Below are 19,444 nucleotides of genomic sequence, written 5' to 3' on the forward strand. Positions count from 1 at the left end.
TAGATACTGGGATTAGGACTTGAACATATCTTTTTGGAGGACACAATTCAACCGACAACAGTGTCTTCCTGTGAACAAATGTTACCCCTTAGGCCTAGCTGGGCCCCATCTTCTAGGCTCATTTCTTAGCACAGTTCTCAGTGACCCTAAATGTTCATGAGAGATTCTTTACGATGGCCATGTTTAACCTGTGCTTATCAGCCCAGGTGGCCTTATTCCAGTGTGACTTAAACTCATTCAGACTTTGTCTTAGAACCATGTTCCTTTCCTTCACAATACTTATCTCTGTTGCTAATTTTACACTGGTTTTTGTGATTATTTGGTTAATATCTGTCTCTCTCACTGGATTGTATGTAATCTCTATAAACACACGGACCACAACTGTGTTTGCTCATCATTGTGTCTGCAGAGCCTATCATAGGGCCTAGCATGTAGCAGAGCCTTAATAAATATTCTTGGAATAAGCAAATGAATACATTAATGACTCTCTGGTGTTTTATTAACAGTAATCAATTACATTTGGTACACCTCACAGCTGATTGTGATATGCCAAAGTGCTGTGATGTTGAATATGAGAATCACAGTTCCTTATCAAGGAGGTAATTCAGTAAAACCATCATTTAAATAGTGATGATGATAAAAATGGTAATAACATGACAACTATGATAAGTAACACAGCTGTCCCTCGATATCCACAGGGGATTGGTTCTAGGACCCCCGCAGACATCAAAACCTGCAGATGCCCAAGTCCCTTACGTAAAATGGCATAGTATTTGCATATACCCTGTGCACATCCTCCCATATGCTTTAAATCATCCCTAGATTACTTATAATACCTAATGCAATGTAAATGGTATGTAAATAGTTGTCAATGCTTACACTTAACACTTACTGCTTTCTCAGCCTTGGCAAGTGCTTTATCAGGAACCAGAGAGACCATTTTTGCTGTTGTAGGAGCAGCACTAGCCCTTCCATGAATTTTAGCTTCTTTCTGCTTTATTGTGCGAATGTTCCATTCGTTCTTACCAACGTGATGGCCCACTTCCGCAAGCAACATACCACTTTTTGGAGGATCTCAGATTTTTATTTTCTTGTCGAGAGATAGCACTTCACTCTCCTTCTTAGCCTTTAAGGGATTTCTTTGACTACTTAGTTGCTTTTTAGGAGCCTTTTTTTCCCCAAGAAACAAAGGGTGCACACAAGTAGTGAAAAAACAAGACACGAGGCAAACGATGCTCAAACAAGTACTGGGCAGAGAATGAGAATCTGAAATGATGGGAGGCTACAGCAAGGTATGCCAACACATCACTTCATTTGCATGCATTCAGTATAGGGCTCGCTGTGTGGCAAATTCAAGTTTTACTTTTTGGAACTTTTTTTTCCGAATATTTTCTACTGCAGTTGGTTGAATCCGCGGATGTGGCACCCTTGGATACGGAAGGCCGACTATTATAGTTCAGTGAATTCTTAGAGCAAGCCTATGAAGGTGGTGCTATCATTATTCTCATTTAACTAATGAAGAAACTAAGTCACAGACAATTTTAATGACTTGACCAAAGATACACATCTAGGACAATAATGCCTAAGCCATTCTCTCTTGGAGGAAAGAATTGTGAGAATCAATACAGATGCACCTGTCCCATAACTGAAATTACCACCCACCCATAAGAGACACTGGGAAGCCTGACGTCATGGACAGGTGTCCCACTGTGGGAGGCCAGAGACTGGTGAGCTGGAGCCAGACTGCTACCTTGACCAGATCCTGGAACCTTGGTGGCGCAGTGGTTAAGTGTTCGGCTGCTAACCAAAAGGTCTGCAGTTTGAATTCACCAGCTGCTCCTTGGAAACTCTATGGGGCAGTTCTACCCTGTCCTGTAGGTTTGCTATGAGTTGGAATCAACTTGATGGCAACAATAGACAATGGGGTAGGGTAGAACACTCCTCTGTCCATGGTGCTGATGACTACACAGCCTTCCATGGTACTGGAGGCAGAGAGAGCGCCTTAGAAAATGCTCCAGTGATTCCCTGAGTGCTTCTGTTAGGAAAACGTGGGCTCTCAGGCAAGTATAGTGAGATATCTTGTATATAAATTATAATAGCTGGAATGTGGTAAGAACTCAGTAGGTTTTTAGCCGCTGTCATCATCATCATTTAAATGATGATTTAAATGAATGGCCTCATTGTCCGCTATCTTCAATTCACACTAACATGGCTCCCATCTTTAACATTCTATTGAAATGTTATTGTTGTTAGGTGCCATCTAGTTCATTCCGACTCATAGTGACCCTGTGTACAACAGAACGAAACACTGTCTGGTTCTGCAGCATCCTCACCATCATTGCTATGTATGAGTCCATTGTTGCAGCCACTGTGTCGATCCTTCTTATTGAGGGTCTTCCTCTCTTTCGCTGGCCCTCTGCTTTACCAAGCATGAAGTCCTTCTCCAGGGACTGGTCCCTTCTGATAACATGTCCAAAGTATGTGAGATGAAGTTTTGCCATCCTTGCTTCTAAGGAGCATTCTGGCTGTCCTTCTTTCAAGACAAATTTGTTTGGTCTTCTGGCAGTCCACGGTATACTGAATGTTCTTCACCATCACCATAATTCAAAGGTATCAATTCTTTTTTGGTATTCCTTATTCATTGTCCAGCTTTCGCATGCATATGAGGCAGTTGAAAATACCATGGCTTGGTTCAGGCACACCTTAGTTCTCAAACTAATATCCTTGCTTTTCAACACTTTAAAGAGGTCTTTTGCAGCAGATTTGCCCAACACAATACGTCGTCTGATTTCTTGGCTGCTGCTTCTGTGGACTCTGATTGTGAATCTAAGTAAAATTGAAATCTTTGACAATTTCAGTATTTTCTACATTTATCATGATGTTGCTTGTTGGTCCATTTGTGAGGATTTTTGTTTTCTTTATGTTGAAGTGCAATTCATACTGAAAGCTGTAGTCTTCAGTCTTTATCAGGAAGTGCTTCAAGCCCTCTTCACTTTCAGCAAGCAAGATTGTGTCATCTGCATATCGCAGATTGTTAATGCATCTTTCTCCAATCCTGATGCCACCTTCTTCTTCATATAGTCCAGCTTCAAAGATTATTTGCTCAGCATATAGATTGAATAAGTATGGTAAAAGGATACAACCCTGGTGCACACCTTTCTTGACTTTAAAGTGCGCAGTTTCCCCTGAACAGACTGCCTTTTGGTCTAAGTACAGATTCCTCATGAGCACAGTTAAGTGTTCTGGAATTCCCATTCTTTGCAATGTTATCCATAATTTGTTATGACCCACATAGTCCAATGTCTTTGAATAGTCAATAAAACTGAGATAAACATTTTTCTGGTATTCTCTGCATCTTTCTGGTATTCTTTTCATCTTTCTGGTGTTCTCTTCTTTCAGCCAAGATCCATCTGACATCAGCACTGATATCTCTTATTCCACATCCTCTTCTGAATCCAGCTTGAACTTCTGGCAGTTCCCTGTCAGTGTGCTGCTGCAACTGCTTTTGAATGGTGTTCAGCAAAGTTTTACTTGTGTGTGATATTAATGATGTTGTTCGATAATTTCTGCATTCTGTTGGATCACCTTTCTTTGGAATGGGTACAAGTATGGATCTCTTTTAGTCGGTTGGCCAAGAAATCATCCAGATTTCTTGACACAGATGAGTGAGTGTCTCCAGTGCTGCATCTGTTTGTTGAAACATCTCAGTTGGTATTCCATCAATTCCTGGAACCTTGTTTTTCACCAGTGTCTTCAGTGTGGTTTGGACGTCTTCCTTCAGTAACATAGGTTCTTGCTCATATGCTACTTCATGAAGTGGTTGAATGTCAACCAATTCTTTTTGGTACAATGACTGTATTTCTTCCATCTTCTTTTGATGCTTCCTGCATCGTTTAATATTTTCCCTGTAGAATCCTTCAATATTGCAATTCAAGGCATGAATTTTTTCTTTAGTTCTTTCAGGTTGAGAAATGCTGAGTGTGTTCTTCCCTTTTGGTTTTCTAACTCCAGGTCTTTGCACATTTCATTATAATACTTTGTCTTCTTGGGTCGCTCTTTGAAATCTCCTGTTCATCTCTTTTACTTTATCATTTCTTCCATTTGCTTCAGCTACTCTACATTCAAGAGAAAGTTTGAGTCTCTTCTGACGCTCATTTTGGTTTTTTCTTTCTTTCTTGTCTTTTTAATGACCTTCTGCTTTCTTCATGTATGATGTCCTTGATGTCATTCTACAACTCATCTGGTCTTTGGTTATTAGTGTTCAATGTGTCAAATCTGTTCTTGAGATGGTCTCTAAATTCAGGTGGAATATATTCAAGGTTGTACTTTGGCTCTCTTGGACTTGCTCTAATTTTCTTCAACTTGAACTTGAACTTGCATATGAGCAGTTGATGGGTTGTTCCACAGTTGGCCCCTAGCTTTGTGTTGACCTAGCAACTTTGGAAATGAGTGGAGTCTGTAATAACAAAGGAAAAAGGAATCGTTCATAGACACTGTACTCTAGTTGATAAAGTTGTTTCACATGGGAGTATGGATCAACAGTTCTGAAACAAATGGTATACTGGGATTGAAAAATTAAGTAAATGGATGGCAGATGATGGGAGCCAGGTTTCTCACTGTTGGAATGGGAGATTACAGATAAACTAGGGGAAGAGGCTGGAATGATCCATGTGGTAACAGATTGGAGTTGAAGACTCTAATCCATCTGTATCTATATTAAGGTAAACATGAATCAGACTCTCATGGGAAATAACTTTAAACATGAATCATGTATAGATTAATATAGATACAGATGGTTACGTACAGAAGTATTTAAAGAAATTATAGTGATCTTTATAGAAATATGCACCTGTTAGTATACACACATGTATTTCCTTGCTCTGTGACCTGAGAGGGCTTGGAAGCAATGACACTGCAGTAGCAAGTAGCACACCTACTGCCCATATCTTCATTTTAAATACCATTCTCCAATAAAAGGAACTAAGGCTCCTGGAGAAATGGCTGATTCTAGGACTGGGGCAGAAAATATGCAACATGAGCCCAGAGCATCTGGTAATGCCAGAAAGTAAGGAAGTGCTCCAGTCATGGGAGTAGGTCATAGGGACATAGGAGTCAACCAAAAGAGTTCCCAGTGACCACAGCTGAAATAATTCATCAACAAAGCAGATAAAGTAGTATTGGATTATAGCCCAAAGTGTGAAATATTCATGAGTCCATACCAGTATAAATAAACAATTGAATAAATAAATAAGTGAAGGAGAAAAGCCAAGTTTCTTGTACAGAAGAACTCCAAATAATTTATGTAGATACTTCACTCTCAAGGAGGTGGAGCATAACTCCCGACTCCTTAAGTGTGGGCTGCATGTAATGACTTCCTTCCACAGAGTACAGTATGGAAAGGGGTGGGGGGCAGCAGAAGAGTAACTATCTAATGGAGAAACCTGACAAGCACTGCCCGGCGAGGTAATCATCTTAACATCAGTATTGACAAGTCATGTTGACAGGATGTGCCCTTGATGAGAATGTATGTCACCCCTGTGGTCTTCCTTCCAAATGTCATAACCCCAGTCTAATCATGAGAGAAACATTAGGCAAATCCTAGTTGGGGGAAGTTCTGTAAAATACCTGACCAGTCCTCATCAAAACTTTCAAGATCATCAGAAATAAGGAAAGTCTGAGAAACCATCACAGCCAAGAGGAGCCCAAAGAAACATGATGACTGAATGTGATGCAGTATCCTGGTTGGGATCCTGGAAAAGACAAAAGACGCTAGGCAAAAACTAAGGAAATATAAATAAAGTATGGACTTTACCTAATAATAATGCATCAATATTTGCTTATTAGTTGTGACAAATGTACCATACTAATATTAAAAAAACCCAAACAAACCCATTGCTGTTGAGTCAATTCGGACTCATAGCGACTCTGTAGGACAGAGTAGAACTGCCCCATAGGGTTTCCCAGGAGTGCCTGGTGGATTTGAACTGCCGACCTTGTGGTTAGCAGCTGTAGCTCTTAACCATTATGCCACCAGGGTTTCCTATAGTAATGTACAATGTTAATTAAAGGAGAAACTGGGTTTATAGTATCTGGGAACTCTGTGTACTATTGTTACAATTTTTTTTAAAACTATTGCAAAATAAAAATCTTATTTAAGAAAAACTTCTAAAAGGATACACCAAAACCCAAAACCGAACGCTTTGCCGTCTGGTCAATTTTGACACATAGAGTAGAACCGTCCTATAGGGTTTCCAAGGCTGTAATCTTTATGAAGGCAGACTGCCACATCTTTCTCCCGTGAAGCGGCTAATGGATTCCCACTGCTGACCTTTTCAGTTAGCAGTCAAGCTCTTAACCACTGCACCACCAGGATCCTTGAAGGACACACAGGACACCAGTAACAGGCGTCACTTATGGGGTATGGTAGGTGCTGGTCAGATGGGGTAGAGGATGGGAGGGAAACTTTTCACTGAGTACCTTTATACATATATTAAATAATTAATTTTGAATCATGGAAATAAAAAAAAAAAACAACCCTTAAGACTTCATACTTCTGGTTTGGCAATGGTAGTATTCCTTCTCTTTATGACTTTAGTAAAACTTGGGAAGGCATATAGAAAGTGCTATATATGTGTTAACCATTACTACTACTACTAATATTATTTTAGTTTCTATTTTGTAAACGTTGATGTTCATACACATCTTATCATGAGTTCCTGGTGGCCTAGGATTGTATCTTAGGCTTAAAATAAAATGCAGTCATATGATTCTAAGGCCTATGCCTTGGGCTTGATTGCTTATCAATATTTTAGTTTTATTTGATTTGGAGGCCTTTGCAGTCAAAACTAATGATCCCTTCACTCCTTTGCCCCAGTGAACTCACTTAGTTGATGCTTTTATTGAAACTTTTTTCCCTACTAAAAAAAAATTTTTTTTTTTAGTATCTTTTCCAAGGTTCCATGTCCTTTCTTCTAGTTATCAATATCTGGGAAGTTAGAAGTGAGCTTTTACTTCAGTAAGCACAGCATATGATTACTACATGGATTTTTAAAACTATAATGAAACTGTTTTGAATCAGTATAAAGGCCCTTAATTTTACATTTCATTTAATACTGAATGTTTTATTTTCAAAACAGAGGCACTTGGTAATTGCTATTACTATTAATCTCTTGCTAGATATTTGTTAAGAGAATTGAGTACAGAACTAATATGTAACTTTATGACTACATATAAAATCACCAGGTCAGGTCTAAACAAGAGAAAGTGGAAGGCTGAGAAACGCTTCTTTCAGAGAAAAAGGATGTACTGGTATATGCTTTCAGCAGCATCTTACCTCTGTGGGGCTGTTTATTTCCATGTATGCAGAAAGATAAGGAAGGGAAATAATACTCAATAGTGGACACTAGGCACTTTGTAAGATGATTTACAAATGTTATGTCATTTTATCCTGAAAAGAAACTTGTGAAGTATTTATTGTTATTTTGCAACAGATGAAGAAAATGAGGCTTAGAGAAATTATGTGTCTTGTCCACATTCATGCAGGTATTAAATAATAGAGGCAAGACACAAGTTAACTGGACTCTGGACTTGGTATACTTGGTGTAATGGATTGGATTGTGTGCCCCCCAAAATATATGTCAACTTGGGTAGTCCGTGATTCCGAGTATTGTGTTATTGTCCACCATTTTGTCATCTGATGTGGTTTTCCTATGTGTTGTAAATCCTATCTTTACGAGGTTAATGAGGTAGGATTAGCGGCAGTTATGTTATTGAGGCCCAGGACTCAATCTACAAGATTAGGTTGTGTTTTAAGTCATTATCTTTTGAGATATAAAACAGAGACGTGAGCAGAGAGACAGGAGGACCTCATACTACCAAGAAACTAAGAGCCAGGAGAATAGTGTGTCCTTTGGACCCAGGGTCCCTGCGCCGAGAAACTCCTTGACTGGGTAAGATTGATGACAAGTACCTTCCCCCAAAGCTGACAGAGAGAAAGTCTTCCTCTGGAGCTGTCACCCTGAATTTGGACTTCTAGCCTCCTAGACTATGAGAGAATCAATTTCTCTTTGTTAAAGCTATCTACTTGTGGTATTTCAGTTATAGCAATACTGAATAACTAAGACAATGGGTTTCTTTTTTTGCGGTTTATTCTCTTTCCGTTACACCATATTACCCCGAATAAAGGAAGGAAGAGTTGGGAGAACTGGAAGTTTGGCCAGATAACCTAGGACTTTCCTTTAATTTACTCAAAGAGCTTTGTAGGATGAGAGAACATTTGGGCCTGGACCGCCGAGAAGATTCCTGATTCGTACATATGTAAGGACCACCCAGGTGTCCACTTTCATTTGAGTAAACATGAAGCTTGAGACCAAAATATTGGGGCTTGATATAAGAAAAATAATGAATTAGTGAGAAAGGTGCGGAGGCATTCCTCATATATTTATTTCTTTAAATAGTTGCAGAAAACCTTGTATTTAGAAAAATGTGATAATAATATAAATAGATATATAATGGATATAAGAGATATAAAGTATAATATTGATATTAACTTACATTTTTGGCAGAATTCCATTATTTATAAGCTGGAAGAAAATGCACAGGTATAAACAGGTGGTGCTGAGAGAAAGTTTGCACTTTGATATTTGATCATCTGGCCAATGATTTCAGGCATTTAGTAGAGACACACCTAAATTATAGTTTATAAGGTAAAACCTTTTTCCCTGAAGTTAGAATATTCCAGTTTCCACTGATGTGTGAACAAACCACCCTAAACCTACCCCTAAACTTATTCTGTGGGTCAGGAATTTGGACAGAGCCCAGAAGGAATGACTCGTTTCTTTTCCACAATGTTTATGTCTTCATCTGGGAAGAGTGGACATTTGGAGGTACCATCTGGAGGTGTTTTCACTCACATGTTTGATGATTTATAGTGGATGTTGGCTGGGATCCCAATTGGGACTGTTGACCAGAGCACCTACATGTGGCCTGTCCATGTAGTATGGACTTCCTCACAGCTTGGTGACCTCAGGATAGTCAGACTTCTAACATGGTGACTCAGGGCTTCAAGCGTGAATGTTTCAGCAAACAAGATGGAAACTGTATCAACTTTTATGATCCAGCCTTGGAAGCCACAAAGTGCTACTTTTGCTGTCAAATCCCTCACAAACCCACCCAGATTTTAGGGAATGGGACTTAGATCTCACCTTTTGATGGGAGGGGTGTCAAGGTCACATTGTAGAAGAGCATGTGAAATGGGAGATATTGTTGTGGCTATCTTTAGAAACTACAATCTGCCAGAAAGAGTCTTAGGCTATACAGTGCGGGTTATCTGTCATACACAGGACGGGAGATGGCTGTGTTTATGCCTCCTGTCATTTCTTTCTGTTTAGAGACTAGCAATTGCTTTGCGTCCATGGCTACTTTTCATTCTTTTTCCTTTGCTCAGTTTCATGTTCCTGTTTCTCTTTTTAATGAGTCAAGGTAGTCAAATAACTCCCAAATCTCAGTGGATTATTACCAGCACAGGTTTATTCTTGTTTATGTTCCAGTTTAATGTTAGTCTGTGTGAGGAATGTTATCTCTGCTCCATGCAGTCGTTTAAGGACCCAAGCTTCTTCCATCTAGTGGCTCCACCATCCACTAAGGCCTCAGAGTCCTCCATTGGATCTTCTGTAACTGGTATGGATAAAGGACACCCTCTCTTAATTGCCTGGGCCTGGAGGTCACACATACCATCTCTACTCATTTTTTGTTGGTGACAACTAGTCACACGGTCCCACCTAGATCCAAGGGGGCTGGGAAGTGTAGTCTAGTGTGTGCCCACAGAGAAGGCTGGGGCATGGATAGTAGTTGTGTCTGCTGTATCTGCCGTCTCCTAGCCTCTCTCCTCCAGGCTGCTGAGGATCCTGGATGGAGGATGAACTTTGAAAGAAAAGTCAAGGGTAGAATGAAACTAACAGACCAAGCCAATCGCTCAGCTTCTTTGCAAGTTTTCCGGTTTGCAAAGTAATATATGAATTATAGGAATTTTAACTTGAGCTGGATCTTAGTGATTACTTAGTTCAGAGGTTTAAAAGTATTTTTTCAAGTGGATCACTTTTATCCAACTGAAATCTTGTGGGAAACTCCAATTTAGATAACAGATGAGAGTGAGACCACTCTGGTTAAAAGGGCCCCAGTCTCACTTGTTCCCTCTGCAGCAAACCCTATGGCTCTTCCGGGTAATCCTGGAGCTCTAAGGATCAGATCCGATCCCAGTATTTTACAGTCGGGAAACTGAGGCACGAGACACGATTTGCCAAAAATTACCTGGGTCATCTGCAGCAGGTTTAAGGTTGGAACTCCAGTCTCAGTATTTCCAGGCTGATGCTCTTTGCCCTACTGCTTACTTGAAAGTTGTGTCACTGCCTCCTTTCAGTACATGTAGGCCTAGAGACTCCTGGTCTGAGGCAGGACAGAATAGATCTGCCTGGTGCTTTTGGCTGCTTCTCTTCATTAGCCCAGCAGTGGGTGAAGGCCCAGGAGAGGGAAAAGAGCTTCTACGTGTCCAGTTGTGGCATTTCCTTTCATGGTGATTATTTTCCCATGGCATGAGGAATGGGGAGTGACAGCTGAGTCTGCAGGGGTGTGTCTTGGCAGCAGGGGGAGCTGGCATGGGGACGCTTGAGTTCACATGAACTCTCTTGCCCTCTGACTCGGTGTGTTCATGTCACTGTACTTAGAGAGGAGCACAGTGTGGTAAAAAAGAGCATGGGTTCTGGAATTCAACAGACCTGGACTTGAATCTTAGGAGCTATGTGAGTAGGGGTAGGGCACTTAGATATCTTGAGCCTCAGTTTCACACTTACAATACGAATATAAAGCAAAACAGACACACAGAAACTTGCTGCTGAGTTGATTCCAACTTATAGAAACTCTATAGAGAGTAAAACTGCCCCATAGGGTGTCCAAGGCCGTAATCTATGGAAGCAGACTGCCACATCTTTCTCCTGAGGAGCGGCTGGTGGGTTCAAACCGCCAAACTTCCAGTTAGCAGCTGAGCACTTAGCCACTGTGCCACCAGGGCTCCTTGACTATAATAATAACTACCATTTAAGATTGTTAGGAGGATTAAAGATAATATATTTACAGTACCTGACACAGTAGGAAATAACGTGACGTTGAGAGCTCTCTTTTTGGTGTCCGCTAGACTCACGTTTAAGTCATAGCTCTATCACCAATAGCTGTATGAGTTTGGGAAGATTCCAAACCTCTCCACACCTCAGATTTGTTCTCTGTAAAATAAGTTGTTTGTTTTTTTTTTTGCTATATCCTGACTGGAGAATCCTGCCAAGCATGCACACTGGGCAGGAGTGTAGCCTTGATTTCCATGTCCATTTTGCCTTGACCTCGCCATTCAGACCGTCCGTTGAGCAGTTGTTTGTTCAGAACCTCAGAGAGACCACTGTTGGAATGAAAACAGGCACTGCACTAACTCTGGAAATTTTTGGACTTGGAGCTTTTTTTCTGAAAGTAGCCAGTATATATCCTTGTGGGATACCTGGAAAAGAGACTCTTTCTAAGAAACTTTTTCCACCTTTACTAATTAATTAGTACTAGATACTATTTAAAATTAATTTTGACTGTTTTCCCCCTTGTTTATAGAAGCAACACGTTCATCCAGCAATAACCACTTTAACATTTTGAGTATATATAACCTTCCAGTCTATTTTATATGTATGTATATATGTGTGTATATATATATACATATATGTATATACACATATATATATGTCTATATCAAAATGATATCTCTTGGTTGGTGTCGGTTTTGGGGAAGTGATAAACATTTTAATAAACATAGTGTGGTTGATCTTGATCTACCTATGCTATTTGGAGTTGTCCATCCTGACTTTTATTTCCTGATATACCATGGAAGTCAGATAGCCCTGTGAAATTTGATTTCAGTTCATAGTAACTCTGATTGTACCTAGTACTTAAGGGTAGGCTTTGGAGAATTTTATTCATACTGATTCTGGGTAGGGTCTGCTACACTTAAGTGAGGGCTTAGGTTAAAAAAGTCAGCTATGTAAATAGGGGGTGGGAAAAATTTGCCTTAATAGCATTTTGTGTGAAAGGACTTGCGGTATTAGTTGATGGGAAGGTTAATATGAGTGGTAGGATGCCCAGGACAAGGGAAGTGACAGTGTCACTATACTTTGCATATCTATATGCAAATTGATTGATTTGACCCTGCCTAGAGAACGGTGAGGAGCCCTGGTGGTGCAGCAGTTAAGCGCTTAGCTGCTAACTGAAAGGTCTTAGGTTCAAACCTACCAGCGGCTCCTCGAGAGAAAGATGTGGCAATCTGCTTCTGTAAAGATGACAACCTTGGGAACCCTATGGGACAGTTCTACTCTGTCCTATAGGGTTGCTGTGAGTTGGAATTGACTCAATGGCTATGAGTTTTTTTTTTTTTTTGGTTTTAGAGAATGGTGAGGAGCCCTGATGATGTAACAGTTAAGTGCTCTGCTGCTAACCAAAAGGTTGGCAGTTTGAACCCCGCCAGCAGCTCCATGGGAGAAAGACCTGGTGATCTGCTTCTGTGAAAACTGCAGCCAAGAAAACCCTATGAAGCAGTTCTACTGTCATGTTGGGTCGCTCTGAGTCAGAATCGACTTGATGGCACCCAGCAATGATAAGAGAATGGTGACCAAGATGGGGAAGTGTCTAGAAAGAGGAGTAAAGCAGAATTTTGTCTAAGAAAGTCTTACTGTCTAGTTGGGTACCGAAGTATAAAGAGCCAAGGATACTTAGTCTGAAAAAGAGAAAACTTAGTAGTTACGTCATTGCTGTTTTCAGATATTTGCAGGATGAATAAGCTTCTCTTAGAGCCAAGGCAGGTCATGCAGCAGTACACTAGACTGAGGTCCATGGCTGAGAGAAGAAATTTGCTGCTCACAAAACCTGTCTAGTGGTTTTATCACCCATACAGCTGCCCCCCTCTCCAGACTTCTCTAGAAGACCCCAAAGCACTTGAGACCTGCAAAGCTAGCACCAGTCAGGGGCAGAGAGCTCACTAGACACTTGCATAACATCACTTCCTGTGCCCCTTACTCTTCCCGCTAGCACCACGTGGCTCCTACTCACTTGCTTTTAGCATCAGACCTCTGCTACCTTCAGTGTGACCAGATGACCAGGAAGTAGAGAAACCCTGGAGCGCTCTACTACAGTGTCCTTTAAACTGTGGTGTGCACATGAATCATCTGAGGTCTTGTTAAGAAGCATATTCTGGTTTAGTGTGTCTTGGGTTGGGACCCAATAATCTAAATATCCATAAGTGATACTGATGTTGCTGGTCTGTGGACCACACTTTGAGTGACAAGGCTCTGGTACAAATCATGAGTCTTTCCCTTCATTTCAGCCAAGTCCTGTCAGGCCAAAGCGACCATTTCCTCTGAGTTATTATCATACTACTCCTCACATTTTTATTAGCAGAGGGTTACTGCATGGAAATATTGCCCGGTGCTGCTCCCAGTATTCATGGAACAGTTTTGTCCAGATATCACTTATGCATCAAGGTCTTTGTCATCCCTGGGGCCACGTTAGCAGTTATCTAATATTTTTTCAAAAACACATCACCTTAATTTCCATCTCAGTTAATTGAGACACAGCACTTTTGAATACGTGTGTAATGCTGTCAGTAAATTTACCCTAAAACACAAGTATCCTTTTCCCTGACATTACACCAGAGTTTTCTTCTTTAATTCCATAACTGTATGTTTGGGGTTACCCCAAGGTAACCACTTACTCTACTGCTTTTTAATATGATCTTTAAAATAGATCACACACTTGTAACTGTGAGGTCATAACTCCAAGAATAATGATGAAATCTGGTTACGCGTATTTGCTTCCCCTTTTTTATGATTCCATTAGGTGATCTCTGTGAGCATTTATAATTGTCATTGATTGAGGCACTTTCAAAGTATAGTCCCTTCCCCCAACAGTAGCTTCTTGGTCAAAATAAGATAATTGAGAGATGCCTGGTAATGTGTGTATCTTGGTAAGATCTTAAATATAAGATCATGCTGCTGTTTTCTATAGGACCTCTGTGGTCTTGGGCAAGGTCCTTAATCTCTCTGATTGTATGCAAACTCATCTGTAGAATAGGGATAATATCTGCCTTGAAGGCATTAAATGAGATGGTGTTTGTGAAAGCATTTGGCACATTCTTGGCAGGTGGCAGTCACTCATTGAACAACAGCATCCCTTGCCTCCCATTTGTTTCTCTTAGGCCACTTTCTACCTTTTTTGGGGAGTGGCACATACTTTATTTCCTTCTCCATTCCTCTCAAAGCTTCTTGAGAGCAGGATCCATATTTTAAATCCCTTTTTAACCTTTCGCTGTATGTTCAATGAAGATGTGTTGAATGAATTAATGAATGACCAGATAACCTCTGAGGTCTTCTTGACCCTTTAAATTCTCTGATTGTTTGACTCTTCCAGTGTTCTAGATGCTTAGAAGAAATTTGGAGAATTCCTTGAAGTGAATGTCTTCTATGTTAAGGGATTTATAAAATATCCTTTATATTAATTATTACTAATATGTACCTGGCCCCAGGAACCTGCTGCTATGGTGTAAGTAACCTTTTCAGTTTATGACCTTGGGCCTGATTCTTCGTACTGGCTCAAATGAAATGGGTCAGAGGCTGGTCTTGACTCTGCTTCCCCTCACCCTGCACCCTTGGGAATATCCTCTGTGAATGATGAGCAAGAATTATGCATTGTTCTCTGACATGAGATTTGGGAGTCATGCATAATAGAGGTTGAGTTTCATGATATATTCATTTCAGTCCTCATAGAAGATGCATTTTGTGTTGTAGATTAAATACAGTTTGGCTAGTGGGGTCAGACTAACCCAACGGATTTAAAGGAGAAGTAGCAGGTCTTTCCAAATCTAGGGTTTAAACTTGGCTGCCTGTGCAGGTGAACAGCTCTTGGGTTGTCTGTATGAATGAGTTGCTGGGAGTTCATGCCAGTGAAGGTCATCCTCAGTACTTTGTCATTATGGCATCATCTAGTTGAGACAACAAACTGGTAGAAAGTGTATGGATTTTCAAATTTAGACCTGAATTTAAATCCTAGCTTGGGTACGTTATTTAATCTCTGAATCTCAGTTTTTTAATCTTCAAAATGGAATAATATTAGGCTTGCAGGTTTTTCTGGGTGACAACTTGTACATATCAAATGCCTGGTACAATGCCTGACAGTGAGGTTAGGACCAGTGTTGATGACGATGATGTATGTCAGAAGAGAGGGTTAGCAGACCAAATAGGTCTCCTACCCGTGGACGTACCAGCACAGTGTGTGTCTAAGGAGTGGCCTGCTGCATTTTATGACTAAAGTGCAGATTGCAGTGGTGATGCTAAGAATTTCTCAGGGGTCTGGAAAGCATGGTAAAAAATTGGGGAAAGAAAAAACTCAGTTGCGTGTTCTATTCCATGATAATTTGAAAGACTGATCCAAATGTGAGTAGCTTCAACCTTTCCTCCCCTACTCATTACCTAGGAATTGTTGTCTAGTTACTGCTTTTAGTCCAAGGTAAAGGAAAATAAAATCCTTTCTAATCTTTTCACTCTGACAATTTCTCTTAATCTTCGATGTCCAGCATGACTATTTCCCTGTAATTCTTGGAAAATAAAAATGGTAGTTCTAAAAATAAACATCAACAAATCCATTCCTCAAGAATGGCCTTTTTTAGACAATAGAAGGAGGGTTCTGAACTGCACTTTTTTTAAAAAAATTTTTTAAATAATTTTTATTGTGCTCTAGGTGAAAGTTTCTCTAGGTGAAATTAGTTTCTCATTCAAAAATTTATACACAAATTGTTTTGCGACATTGGTTGCAATCCCTGCGTTGTGTCAGCACTTTTCTGCTTTCCCTTTCCACCCCAGGTTCCCATGTCCATTCATCCACTTTTCCTGTCCCTTCCTGCTTTCTGAACTGCACTTTTAAGTTTTTATGAGTCACTGTACTGAGCTTTGCTAATTACTAGCTTGCGTCCTTTTACCTCACCGTGGATTAACTGATCTCAATTTCAGAGGCTCAGGGATTTGCCATGAGGGCGCTCAGTCCATAGGTGAGCTGGGTTCCGTACAGCACAGTTGATTTCAGGTTGTGACTATTTTTGTCATGTTTAGCTAATCCCAGATTCTGAGAAATGTGGTAGTAAGTAGGTAGGGAGTGATGATGGCTGTGACATCCAGGAATAAGATAAAACATTTTTCTTGCTTTACCTACAGCTATTTTGAACTGGAGAGCAGTGGCCTGAGGGATGAGGTTCGATATCACTACATACATAATGGGAAGCCGAGAACAGAAGCACTCCCATACCGGATGGCAGACGGACAGTGGCACAAGGTTGCCCTGTCAGTTAGTGCCTCTCATCTCCTGCTCCACATCGACTGCAACAGGTACGTCTTTGCCTTTGATCTTTGGTGATTCTGTCCTTGAAACTCAGCAAAGGGAAGGGGGAGAAAAATGAACTCCTCCAAGCCTGGCAGAGAAACAAAAACCAAGGGGCCCTAATTGTAATTTAACCTGCCGAATGGGCCATTAGGCGTGCTGAAATGACCAACTGTAATACGCTACGAAAACAGTCCATTAAGATGAAACAGTATCCCATGATTAGGAACAAATGTACAAAAGGTTGATTACAGATTGGGAAATAGTAAGTGTACCTCGGTGTACTCCAGGCACTAGTTGACGTTCCATGGAGCTGTGATCATAGTTAACTGTGATGTATTGTTATTGAGTTCGTTCCACTTGGAAGCGAATAAGCCAATGTACCTTAGAATGAGTCTGAGAAGCCTGTGCTGCTGATGCGGCTAATTCTGTTTCACTTCATCAAACGCAGCTTTGCTTAAATATCTTCCCTGCTCTTTGAGTCTTTTGGAATTGATGCCATCCATTCTCTACATAGGAATGAGCCTTCCAGCTTGTTAGAGGTAGGCCTATTTGTGAGGTCTGGGGATGTTTCACAGGAGGTCGTGGGTTGGGATAGGAAGATATTATCCCCCCATTTCTGTCATTGGAGGTAGGTTTACTGACAACTGAAGAAAGGAGAGCATTGGTCTCTATTAGGTCATTTGTGGCTGGACAGCTATGTGATAGTGACCAAGAGGAGCCTTTTGATTTCTCCAGAACCCACTGAAAATCCTTGTGAATAGTGATCCGAGTCCAATGACAAAGAATTTATTGCATTCCAACTAGTGCCCATACGTTTGTTGGTTCTTACTAATGACGCCATCAAACTTAAAATTACTGTTCAGCCACAGGCCTTGCTTCCGTGGGCCCTGGCTAATGAACAGGCATGTTGCGCACAGCCTCCCCACCAGAATTCATCAAAATGAGGGACGTTCCAAGGTCAGTCAGCTCTAGACTACATTTCTGATGAGGAGGTACTTGAATGTTTTTGACATTTCAGCTCTGTAGTTTCTTTTAGAAGAAGGCTTAGAAGGGCAGAGAACAGAAACCAGTGTCAGGCTTAAGGGAAGAGCAACCATTTTGAAGTGAATCTTGGTCCTTTTGGTGTGATCTATTTAAAATGTTTTTTGGGATTCTGAAGAATCATGGCTCCAACCAGATGCAATCTATGTACCCAGACAGAGTTTCTGTATAAACCTGATTCTTTTTTGCCCTGGAGACCTGGGCTGGGCTTCTTGGATAAATTTAGCCCTCAGCTGCTATGTCCATTTCCACCCTCAAGAGCTCATTGGCTCCTTCTAGAGATAAAGTGGCCTATCAAGTAGTACTTCTGCTCTACCCTTGCCACCACCACCCATATGCTGCCCAAAAGGGAGAGCAGAGGAAGGGTCCTGGATGTCCTCATATACCGCAGGCCAGAAAGAGGCCTCAAAGCCCTAGCTTAGTAATTCCCAACTGAAAAGTCCTGGAGATAAGAATCCTTCCAAAAGCTTTACCCTGTATTTCCTGATATTTTTCTCTTTGGAGAAGAAAAAACAGAGAAGAGAGGGTATGTCCCTGCCTGGGTTTCATGCTGTTATAAATTCTCTGGTCCCTATGAAATATTCTCTATGCCATCCTCAGCCACTTGCTGGCTGTGTGATATTAGGTAAGTTAATCTCCGTGTATCTCAGTTTCTTCATTTTTTAAAATGGGAATTGTTGTTAGGTGTCATCGACTTGATTTCAATTCATAGTGACCCTGTGTGACAGAGTTTAACTACCCCATATGGTTTTCTAGGTTGTAATCTTTATGGGAGCAGATCGCCAGATCTTTCTCCTGTGGAGCTGCTGGGTGGGTTTCCGCCGCCAATCTTTCGGTTAGCAGCCGAGTGTTGTGCCACCAGGGCTACTTAAAATGGGAATAGTAATAGTAATACTAATACAGACTCATAGATTGTGAATGTTAAATGAGATAATCCACGTAAAGTGCTTGGTGTGTGCCTGGCCTTTGGCGCTCAGGGTGTGTTTGCTTTTGTTGCTATGGTTGTTATTATTATTTATTCTGCATCTCCCTAGTGTATTTTTGACCCTGTCTCCAAAATTTCATCCACTGTACACTCTTTATGGCCACCACAGCCTCTCTCTCAGGGAGATGGGAAGAGATTGGGAGATCTGGAGCCCAGAGTAATCTTTAGCGTCAGCCCCATTTAGAAGGAATGGATACTAAATATTCTTTCCTTCTCTTGAAATTTTTAATACTTTGATTTATGGCATAATGTGCTGTCCTTTACATGAGATCTTGGAGGGAATACACTGGAAGTTGTTACCACTTGATCATTCATGGGTCTGAACCACAAATGAGATTTTTTTTTAGGTAGGCCAGGAGAAAGAAAAGTCCTGAAAGACTGGGCCTCAGAAGAGATAAATTTTGACTTTGTTGCAGGAAAAGTCTAGAAATATGGTTCCCTAACCTGACTACAAGCACTGGTGGTGCAGTGGTTAAGTACACAGCTGTTAACCAAAAGGTTGGTGGTTTGAACCCACCAGCTACTCCGCAGGAGAAAAATGTGGCAATCTGCTTCTATAAAGATGACAGCCTTGGAAATCCTATGGGGCAGTTCTACTCTGTCCTATAGGGTTGCTATGAGTTGGAATTGACTTGATAGCAATGGCTTTTTTTTTTTTTAAACCTGGCTGCACATAAGAATGACCTGAGGAACTTATCTTTGTCATAAGTTTCCTTCCAGTTAGCTCTAGCTGATTTTAGAGTGGCAAAGGCTCCGGCTCATATATCAAGATGCTGGTCTACCACTTCTGTCTAGGTCACTCTCAAAGAAAGTGAATTTCACAAAGGCTGACTTTAACTCTCTAAGCTATGCACTTCACACCACCTCTAGATTCTTTGTTTTCTATCCCTCTTTTTCTTAGTTATGCTACCTTATTATTCTCAACCTCTTATCCCATAGAGTTCTGCTGAGTAGATGGTGATGAGGATGATG

The 19,444-nt window shown here is 40.8% G+C and overlaps 1 protein-coding gene across 1 annotated transcript in view; it reads left to right on the top strand.

Annotated features, from left to right (window-relative positions):
• NELL1 (neural EGFL like 1) overlaps positions 1-19,444 on the top strand; it is a gene marked incomplete at its 3' end in the record, with an annotated part of 870,822 nt that overhangs the window by 120,579 nt on the left and 730,799 nt on the right. The window contains exon 4 of the mRNA XM_004369835.2: positions 16,281-16,451. Within this exon, the coding sequence (XP_004369892.1) occupies positions 16,281-16,451 (171 nt within the window). The remainder of the gene's footprint in view (positions 1-16,280; positions 16,452-19,444) is intronic.

This window comes from Trichechus manatus, unplaced genomic scaffold (assembly GCF_000243295.1).
Source record: "Trichechus manatus latirostris isolate Lorelei unplaced genomic scaffold, TriManLat1.0 scaffold00006, whole genome shotgun sequence".
NCBI lineage: Eukaryota > Metazoa > Chordata > Mammalia > Sirenia > Trichechidae > Trichechus > Trichechus manatus.